This window comes from Microtus ochrogaster, assembly GCF_000317375.1.
Source record: "Microtus ochrogaster isolate Prairie Vole_2 chromosome 14 unlocalized genomic scaffold, MicOch1.0 chr14_random_2, whole genome shotgun sequence".
In the NCBI taxonomy this organism is placed as follows: domain Eukaryota; kingdom Metazoa; phylum Chordata; class Mammalia; order Rodentia; family Cricetidae; genus Microtus; species Microtus ochrogaster.
Window position 1 is genome coordinate 14,024,676 of NW_004949097.1, and position 10,841 is coordinate 14,035,516.

At 46.9% G+C, this 10,841-nt stretch overlaps 1 protein-coding gene across 2 annotated transcripts in view; it reads left to right on the forward strand.

Moving 5' to 3' along the window:
• Ccdc91 (coiled-coil domain containing 91) overlaps positions 1-10,841 on the forward strand; it is a 182,387-nt gene that overhangs the window by 40,152 nt on the left and 131,394 nt on the right. For both annotated transcript variants that reach the window (XM_013352824.2, XM_013352825.2), the window contains one exon: positions 1,246-1,324. In XM_013352824.2, the coding sequence (XP_013208278.1) occupies positions 1,246-1,324 (79 nt within the window). The remainder of the gene's footprint in view (positions 1-1,245; positions 1,325-10,841) is intronic.

The following is a 10,841-nucleotide window of genomic DNA, read 5'->3' on the forward strand; positions in this document are numbered from 1 at the left end:
GTAGACACACATGTTCTCCATGTGCAGACACTGCTGTAGACACACATGTTCTCCATGTGCAGACAACTGCGGTAGACACACGTTTTCCCTATCTAGGCAGCCAGTGTAGAAATGTGTTTTGTATGTGCAGGCAGTCAGTGTAGACAGGCATGCATTCCATGTTTCATCCCAAACTGGTTTTTAAAAATATCACTTGAATGTGTCATGCTCTTGTTTTAATAGTTTGTGTGTTGACTCTAATTTATGTTAAATGGAACGTTTACAATTTGTTAGTTTTCCATTGATAGAGGACAAGGTGTGTTTCATACTATCACGTGGCTGCCGTGGTGCTTGGAAGCTATATTTAAGGGTCCCATCCAACCATATCCTTGTGTCTAAACCATAAGAGATCCATAGAAAAGCCAAAGTTGGTTGTTGCTTTCGCAAGTGACAATTGAACTCATTGTCCCTCTGGTTTGTCAGTCTTGTCGACACGAGACCCGGCGTCAACGGGCAGTTTCATGTGTTCACCAGACGTGCTCACTCTGCAGCTCCGCTGTGGAAGAGAGGAAGGTCTTCTCCTACACAGCTAGTGGACAGCACAGCTGTATCCTCTGTCCCCCGCAGCCTGTGCCCTTTGACTTCTGATTTGCCTGGCACTCAGTGCAGAATGGGAATTAAAATGATGAAATCGTGACTCTGATTTCAGTAATAATCTTGCTTAATAGTTACCTGAGAGACGGAAACCTTGGTGCTCTCGCTGTGAGCCTTGTGAGCCATTCATTGAAGATGCTGGCTTTTGTCTTTCCCTAGTGTTTAATGCCTGAGAGACCCGAGTAGATTGTTCAAGAAGACAGGCTCACTGCTCTTTCAGATTAGCCTCTAAGTTGTATGCTAATTATAAAGATCTTTTTACATCAAAGATTTGCTCAGTCTGTTTTTTAGGAAATTTTTACGTGGATGGATAAATGTGGTAAGTTAAGTCAGAATAGGTGATGGAAGGATCACAGTGAAGACATCATGAAAGATACATGAAATGAACATGACATTGACAGGAGGTTGTTGGGATGAGGAAGGGGGCCATTTACCTGGGACCTGTCGGCGGGAGTAGTGCAGGGGAAGAGCAGGGAGATGGTGGCAGTGGGTGTTCAGAGAGAGTGTGAGTGAGTGGCCTGTGCAGAAGCATGCCTATGGGGCGGGTGTGTGACTGCTGGTACAAAGTACAGCCATTTAGGTCTTTTCAGGTGGTCTTGTCTTGTCTTACAGGCTGCAGAGACCTTTGATGGTGAACACAGTGGAAACCAAGCAATGTCCCCTGCTGTCCCCTGGGCCACCTTTCCTGCAGGTACTACTACCTCCTGGTCACTGGATTCTTTTTTTCCTCTATTTAAAGTGATTTTTGCTGTTTTTAAAACCCATTTCTCAAGGTTTTTTTGTTTTGTTTTTTGTTGTTTTTTTTTTTTTTGATCTGAAAAATACAGTGTCCTAGATTTACTCTGAATCCAAATTTTCTTTTTCTCAAAGTCTGAATTGCATTGCACAGTCTGTGCTAGCTGGAGGCTGGCTGTAAAAGGGGATGAGGAGCACTGAATCTTACCACACACACCGCTCAATTTTACCTTGGTGTAGGAAGGTGTCAAGATGCTCCCTGGGTTGTCTATGCATGACGGGCTCCGTGTTGCGTCTCACTTCGTGATGCCCATTGCTGTTCATGTACAACAGTTTCTTTACAGTGAAACATTCACGACTACTGCAAATTAAAAATAACAGTTGACCAATAAGTATTTTCAAAAAATGTTCGCTATCCTACCCATCTTGAGATGCACATTAAATTTACTCTGGGACCCCATCTTACACTGTCAGAATGAATGCTCATCCTCAGAAAATGATGATGGAGATGCTGGAGGGGAGACGAGGGAGGAGGAATACTGTCAGCTTGTTCATGGTCTAGAAAACAGTGGTGGGATGTTGCGATGTTTGTTCGTTATCTAACCAAGCTTGCCTGAAGATCAGAGTGCAGAGCTAAGCCACTAGTTAGCCACAGGGCTGGGTGGTGGTGGTACACATCTTACCTCTCAGCACTTGGGAGGCAGAGACAAGCGGATCTCAGTGATGTTGAGGCTTGCCTAGTCTATGAAGCGAGTTCCAGAACAACCAGTATTCTTATACAGAGAAACCCTGTCTTGAACCCATATATCACTACAGTTGGATACTGTGGGGGTGAGAGGAAAGAGGAACTCTCAGCTGCTGCTGGGGGAACACAAGCTAATGCAGGCACTCCCTGATGCCGGTTTGATGGTTTCTCAGAAAAGTACAAATGGAACCATTGTATTCCCCGGCCACTCCCGGGCACATACCTTAAAGGCTTGGTGTCTCACTGCCGAGATCCACACATCCATATAAGATGCTGTAGCTTGGTGGGTTGGTTTGGGCGCTCACAGCCAGGGAATGGAAGAGGTAGAAGAGGCAGAATCCTATGAGGTGGTTGGGAAAGGCTCCTTCAGTGCCTGGACATGAGAGGCAGTTTCCAAGAGGCTCTCATCCCTGGTGTCAGAGACTGCAGACTGCTGAGCCAGAGACTTATGTCTTCCCGCTTCTCTCCTTCCGTCCCTTCCCCAGAAAAACTTCAGATCTGAAGATGGCATTCTTCCAGTTTCCTTATTGGTTTGCAGAAATGGCATTAGCAGGCCTGGCTACAGGCGGACCTTCGCTGTGGCCATCTCCCTCTGGCTGCTGCTGCTGTTGGATACAGGTTTCCTGATTTATCTGCATTTCCAGGAGGGTGGTGTGAGTGGGTGATTAGGGATGACGGTCCCTTCCACACCAGACCTGTCTATAATCTGTAGAGACAATACGTTTTCAGGGGTATCTCTTGGAAAATAACTCAAACATTTGGTTTAAGTTTTAGGTATTTTGGGGAAGATGGGAAGGTTCATTTTCAGGGTCAAGGCAAGACTTTGGTTAAGCAGTGACTGTAAGGTTTGTTATCCTAGTGCATGTACAGCCTCGAGATAGGGCTAGATGCCAATTTCTAAACACACTGGGGATAATTAATGTCTCTCTTGACATCTTTGGGGCTCCAGTACCTCAGGATGTGTCTTCTACACAGGTGCTCACGGACAGGCAGCACTGATGGTGGGATGGATGAGCGGCAAGATGTGTACCGTACCCTCTGTGCACACCCTCTGCCCCATCCTCCTCATTCCTGTGCAGCCTTTGACCATCATGGCTCCTTTTCTTGTGACCACATAGCTGATTAGAGATGACTTCACGGGGGAGGGTTTATTTTGGTCCATGATTCGGGGGATACAGCCTGTCATGCTGACAGGAGCGGGAGGCAGCTGTCGTGTTGCATCCAGAGGTAAGAAGCAGAGAACCATGAAGGCTGATGTCCAGATCTTCCTCTGTGTTCAGCCTTGAGACATCCATGCATGTGGTGCCCCCATTCTATCCTGCCCTGTCCTACACACAGGATGAGTTTTCCTTCCTTTGTTAAACCTCTTTGGGAACTCCCTCACCCAGAAATGTGTCTCCTCAGAGATTTTAAATCTAGCCCGGTTGACGGCGAAGATTATCACATAACCTCAAGTGCATAATTGTACTTATGTTATGGCATGGATGATGTAATTGAAGACGGTGACCATTCCTGCAGCCCACAGCATTGCTGTCGTTCCAGGGAGAGCTGGCCAAGGGGGAAATGCTACCTTCCTTGGGACCATTTTCTAGTTCTGTTGTGATACCTGAAGCACCGTCATAATGCCGTTTTGTTCCTCCTGCTCTGTGCTTGGTGTATCCTAATTCATATTTGAAAATGGTGATTCAGTTTGCCGTCTTGTTCCTCCTGCTCGGTGCTTGGTGCATTCTAATTTGTATTTGAAAGTGGTGAAGAAGCTTGCCATCTTTCTTATCCTAATGTATAGGTTAGTACTGTGTCTTGTACAGCTGACACCGGTGACCTTCCCTCTCCCTTCCCCTTCATTCCTGGAAACCACTGCCGTGCACGGTCTCTCCCTGTGAAGCCTGTAGGTGTGTTCATGGGTGATCACTCAGGCTGATTGCTGTGCCTGGCTTATCCCAATCAGTACAGTGCCTTCAAGTTTCATTCTTGTTCACCATCTGCCCCAGTTTCCTTTTCCTTTAATCCTAATATCCCAGTTTTTATTTATTTTTATGGACACTTGGGTTCCTTTTGCCTTTGGCTATTTTGAATGGTGATACCATGAGGATAGTTGTTACGTGATTTTAAACTGTGATCTCATGTGTGACATCTTTACATGCCTATTATAGTCTTTTTAGGGCAGGAAATAGGTTTGAATCTTTTGGAATTAGAACCACTAACATAGTGATACCTTGAGCCAGTGCCCTGTGATTCTTGATGACTGCTGAGTAGATTTACTGCACTTATCTCTTCTTGGTTATTTTCAGTCCAAGGTGAATAATTAAGTAGTCTTAATGATAACTCAACTTTGCTTAAAAAATATATCAGCCTTGGAAACTTCAGTAATTGCTAAGAGCTGGATGTGTGTGTTTCTGAGGTAAGTGTCCTGAGGATGTTCAGTTCAGACGCATGACCTGGAAGTGGTGATTGATAGGAGTAGTCACGGGGCTGTGACCCGGATCAGCGAGTAAAACACCCATCCCCTGACATCTGAGTTCTACCTCCGGAGCCCTGGTAAGAACAGAGGACCAGCGCGTGCAGTGTCCCAACTCCCGTGAGTGCTGTGGCAGACACGCCGTCCACATGCACACTTTCATAATGGGATCTGTTTCTAAAGAGTGGCCACGGATGCTCAGAAGCACCGAGCTTCTCTCATGTCTCCCTGGTTTCCCTGCATGACAGAGACGGATTTCCTGCACGTTAGAGCACAGTGTAGTTCAGTGCAGGTTCAGGAGCAATGGTGGCTGCATCTGGGTCCTGGGCTTCATTGATCACTTCTGGAAAACTGTTCAGGACTCGCGTGCTGGATATTATAACAACATTCAAAGTGGCCATGAGTTTTAGATAAGTAAATTTTTTTTTTGCTAAGAAATCTTGTTTTATGAAATTAAAAAATAATTATTTTTTATAATGTCTATAAAAGGAATGCTGTTCTCCTTTTGTTTCCCTGAAATTAATGTTTGTCTGCTGATAGACATGTGCAGGTGAACACACACATGTGAGTGTGAAAGCTTGTATATATGTGGAGACCCTGGGATTGGAGTCTCCCTAGACTGCCCCTGTGGTGATGTCTTCCCTGTGGAGACCCTGGGATTGGAGTCTCCCTCGACTGCCCCCTGTGGTGATGTCTTCCCTGCACCTGCTTTACCCCTGTGTCACTTATGCTTGCCCCTCCCTTCCCTTCTGCCCTTCCCTTCCCTTCTGCCCCTCCCCTGTGCTCTTGAGACAGAAAGAAGGGCTCATCTGTTCATCTGTACTTGACTTTGTCAGTTCTTAATACTTCGTTAGGCATCTGTAGCTTTCCTTCTTCCCTCCCTCCCTCCCTCCCTCCCCCCTTCCTGATTGTTTTTTTTTTTTTTAAATTGTGCCTCTCCTGGTAGCAGAGCCAGAGTTTCAGAATTCATGGAATTTATTGAGGTTATTTCCATGTTCACTGTGGACTCACTCCTCTGCCGTAGATGCAGAAGGCGCTTGCAGCGCCGGGCACCCAGGTCTGTGAGTTGCGGACTGGAAGCTGTTGCTAGGAGGATGGAGCTTTCCCCAGATGCTTGTTTTTTTTTGGGGGGGGGGGTTGGCACACCTTCTGCCCCCAATGTGAGCTTCAAGTCCTTGTTAGTAGCTGCCCTACAGTGAGTGCTGGGTCAGGACGTGTTACAAAACCATTTTGTACAATGTGGGTGGCACAGTTTTAAAAGGCAAAGAAAAAAAAAAAAGACTGTTCACTTTCTGCCTTTGACCGTACAAATGTAAGTTGTGTAGAAGGCGAGGTGGGAGGCACAAACCTTGAGCACTGTCCTCCCCAATAATGCCTCCGAGTTCCTTGCCGCTCTTCAGAGACCACATTAGAATTCAGTGACCATCAAAAGGAAAACAAGTGGTCCGGGTAGATACTTTAATCCAAATTAGCTCCTTCAAAACAGCTTATAAAGAGGGCAGACTAAACTGTCTGTCACAGGCCGGCCCTGCAGAAGGAATGATGGGAATTGGACCAGCAGATGCTGGGGGAGTTACTTAGATGTGGTTCCTCTGCATCTGGAGCTATTTGCATACAAAGCCAACAGGAAAGCTCAAACATTCCTCCCAAGACCTTGGCAGAGGGGGACCTGGAAGACAGATGCTTTTTTGATTTCATGGTTCAGTCTTTCCGTTCTCCGTTCTCCAGGCCAGGAAAGCCTAGGACAGCAAATTGGTCATCCTATTAATCCCCTTCCTCTCTCCACTAGCCCTGCTCTCCCAGGGGGATCGGTGTTAGGCCTCTCGAGGGCTCAGGACCCGAGCATACACATTTCTTTGTGTATTTTCTTGAGTGCGGTTTGCACGTTTTTTCACGTGGCGGTAAAAAGCACAGGATTCGCTGGTCGGATCTGCGTCTGTGGTAGAACTGGAAAGTGACTCCTTGCTCGCTCAGTGCCTGTGTCTTACAGGCAGTGTCGCCAGCCTGGTAGGTGACATTTTCAAGAGACTCTCATGTCTTAGTGTGACTGAGACTGGTGAAGTAATGGGCCCCGAAGACATGAGATTTTCCCTGACAGTTCATGCCGAGAGGAAGAAAAAAATGAGCTACTTGTGCTCTAGAAACAGATTTCATAGTTCTGACAACTTCTCAGACCACCTGACAGACAGACTGGAGCCCAGGGGTGAGCAGTGGGCGGAGCCACACCTTGACCAGCACTGCTGAGCTGTCCTTTCCTGGGCCCTCTGTTTAGTCTTTGCCCCTCTTCCCAGTGTGGCCCCTTTGAAGAATGTTCTCTTTTCTGTGTTCTACTTTTAACTTGACTCCGAATTGCCTTCCTTAGTGAGGATGTGTGTGGCTGGCCTGACTTCAGGAATGGTTTTGACCCCCACACTGGATGACAGTAGTGTGGAAAACATTTAAAACTTTCTCTGCTTCCTGCTTCCTACCCATTTAGAGATTCTTGTTAGATCAGGCTCTGAGCTTTCTTTTCTTTTTCATTTATTTTGTATATGTATGGGTTTATTGCCTACATATATGTCCGTGTTCCATATGAGTTCACGGTGCCTGTGTAGGCAAGGCGGGGCATCAGGTCTCTTGGGACTGGAATTATAGGAAGTCGTCAACTGCCATGAGGTTCTGGGAATCTTCCTCTGGAAGAGCAGCCAGTGCCCTTAACTGTTGACCACCGCAGACCGTGGATTGTCGTTGTATTGTAATTTCGCTATCTGAGGGAAGGTTGCCATATGGTTTCCTTTTGCTACGTAATGCATTTTCTTCTCAGGCCAAGGCTATTCATGTCCCTTTCTGCTTGTGATGTCAGGGCCAGTCTCCTTAAATTGCACTGAGGAAGACAGCTCTGTAGAGCTGCGAGCTGCTCCTGCCGTAGCACGCTTGGTCTTCTGTGTGGCTCACGCCTTGGTTAATGTGTGTACACCAGGAGATAGACCGGTGGTGTTGCTCTGACTTTGCCAATGTGCTCTGCTGTGCGGCTGTGACTACCCTAGTTGAGTTTGTTTCCTGTTGCCGTGGTAAACATCATGACCAAGAGCATCTTGTGGAGGAGAGGTTGTTGTCTTAACGGTTGTAGTTCATTGAGAGATGTCAGGGAGGGAATCTGAGGCGGGAGCGGAAGCAGAGACCACGGAGGAAGACTGTTGCTGATCTGCTCCCCTGCCTTGCTCAGCTACCCCTATGCCCTCAGTAGGCTGGGCCCTCGTACGTACGTCAGTTAACAATTAGGAAGATGACCCATAGACATGCTCTGAAAAAAATCCAGCAGGGGATAATCCAGTCAAGGGTCCCTCTTCCAAGAGTGTCAAGTTGACAACCAAAGCAGACTATGGCAGTGGCCCTTGGTCTCCAGCTGTCTGTGGCTGCTCTGAAATTCTGTCCGACAGTGTGTAAACGGAAATGCCAGGTGACCTTTGAGCGCTCGGCTTACTGTTTTATTCTTTTTCTTGTTACAGCTCTGTAATTTACAAAGCTTGTTCTAGATGAGTTGGGGTACCTGGTTTAAACTACATGGGCCAAGTGATAAGACATTAATGTCATGACTGTATTCTTTCCAAATAGATATACACTTGTAATACAAGTGCTACCGCGGAAACTTCTAATACTTAAGAGAAAGTGGTCCTGTTCCTGTTTATGTATTTTAATTTTCACATCTGGTCCAAAGCTGCTGTTGTGAATTCTAGAGGCCATTGCAGCAGACAGAATCATCTCCTTCCTCGCGTTCTTTGTTTCCACGCCCTTGGCCTCTTACAAGCCTAGCTATAGATAGACAGAAACAGTAAGTTTTCTGTAGTGGGAACTCTTCAGGAGTGAGTGAGTGGAGAGGGAGGTGTGAGGCCGTCTGGCAGGGTGCCCTGCATAGCCGTCAGGGCCTGGCAACATCTGGAAGGAGCTACAATCTAGAAATGGGAAGAACACCTCTGGGGTATTTTTTGCCCTGTGTGAAGTGGTGGATCCACTTCTAGTCCGGGCCTTTGAGGTAGGAAAACACTCCCCTTTGATCCAGATCTTGGACACATCTTTAATCAGCGCCACACCCTCTGCTAGAAGGCCTATATAAGGGCACGCAAGGAGGAAGCTTCTCCTCTTTGCCTGGCCAGCAAGGCCATGCCTTCACTGCTTTAAGCCTGCTTCTTTGGGATTCCAGCTGAGACATTGGTCTTGTAGACTGAACAAGTCCTGGATTCGCAGACTTTCTGTTCACTGTCAGCCATTGTTGGATTAGCTGAACCTCAGCCTGTAAGTCATGGTGATCAATGCCCTAGAAAGAGAGATTCATTCTGAGTCCTGCTACTCTGGCAGGACCCCAGCTCTCCATTGTTATCCCGTGTGCTCGCTGTCTTTGCTGATGTGGGTTTAAATCAACTCTCACTTTGTGCCACAAGGTTGAGTTTTCAGGCTCCTCTTGCTTCCCCTCAGGTCTCAGAGCTTCCTGTCCACTCTTCCGTGTTCCTGGCCCTTCCACTGGCAAGCTGCCCTTATTTCTCGAGGTTTTGGAATCCTACAAACCATCCCTGTCTCCTCAGTATGTCCCGCATCTCCTGTCCCACATCCTGTCTGCTCTTTGTGACTGTCCTGCATCCCATCCATCGGTTGCTGGCCAAATGGGGCAGCCCGTTGGGTTTCTCGACTTCTGCCCCAGCAAAGCCATCAATCATCACGCTGCTGCCAGGTGACCACGACCACTCCTGCCTGCACCCACGCTGGTTTCCCGTGAGGGCTCAGTGGGCTGGGACTTACATCTGTGTGTTTGTTGTTTGTGGACTTTTATTTTAAAGTCTTTTTTCCTTTCATTTTTGTGGATTCTAAATACCGAAGTAGAAGACATTTAGCTAATGATTGGTGATTATAATTTGACCTATTTTTATGATATTCCTCTGAATGTTTTAGTAACCTGTGCAGTGTATTCAAGGCTTGTACCTATAATTACCATGTTCTTCTGAATAAATCATATAAACTATGCAGTTACAAAATCTTACTTGATTTAAGTATTGCTATTAGGCCTAATAGAAGCCTTTTGATCTCACTTTTGACTTCTGTATTAATTTGCTTGATACTCTTGCCTTGCAGCTCATAACCAAGTTTTTTTCTTATTAAAGCTTGGCTCATGTGAAGAGGGAATCATTTCACGTAACTTCTGAAGCTGGGCTTGATGGCACAGGCCTAGAATCTCAGCTGCTCCAGAGGGCAACGAAGGAGCATCATGAGTTCAAGGCCAGTCTGGGCAACTTAACGATACCCTGTCTCAAAAAGTGGAAAGAGGGCTCGGCATATAGCCCAGCAGCTGGGCACTGGCCAGGCATATGTGGGGAGCCCAGTTCACCCCGTTCCTAACCTGAAAGTTCCCTTATTTAGACTAACATGGAAAATAGGTTAATCTCCCTCCCTCCCTCCCTCCCTTCCTCCCTCCTTCCCTTCCTCCCTCCCTCCCTCCCCCTCTCTCTCCCCCTTCTCTTTCTTTCTGTGAATCTAATGAAGTCTAGTTTTACTGTCTATAACTTCAGATAGATTGTTTTGGCTAAGTGGACCATGCAAAGTAATTTTAGGATAAATAACACAGAACTTGCCTAATATACTAAGAAAATAGGCAGGGATATGTGTGTGTAGAGATATGTGTTTGAACTGTGGAGAAACAATGAAAATTTTACCCAGGCTTCATTCTACAGAAGTGTTTACTGTGGAAAGTTTGAAGTTTCAGCCATTCTGTGCCTAAACAGTAGTAAGATGTTATTCTGGAGTTGGCATGCATGCTGTGGTGCTCACACACATCACACACACACACACCATCACACCACACACACACGTCAGTGTCACCCCCCCCACGTCAGTGTCACACACACACCACACACACACATCAGTGTCACACACACACACACGTCAGTGTCACACCCATACCACACACACACACGTCAGTGTCACACCCACACCACACACACACATCAGTGTCACACACACACCACACACACACACATCAGTGTCACACACACACCACACACACACATCAGTGTCACACCCACATGACACACACACGTCAGTGTCACACACGTCAATGTCACACCCACACCACACACACACGTCAGTGTCACACCCACACACGTCAGTGTCACACCCACACCACACACACACACGTCAGTGTCACACACACACCACACACACACATCAGTGTCACACACACACACGTCAGTGTCACACACACACACCACACACACACATGTCAGTGTCACACCCACACCACAC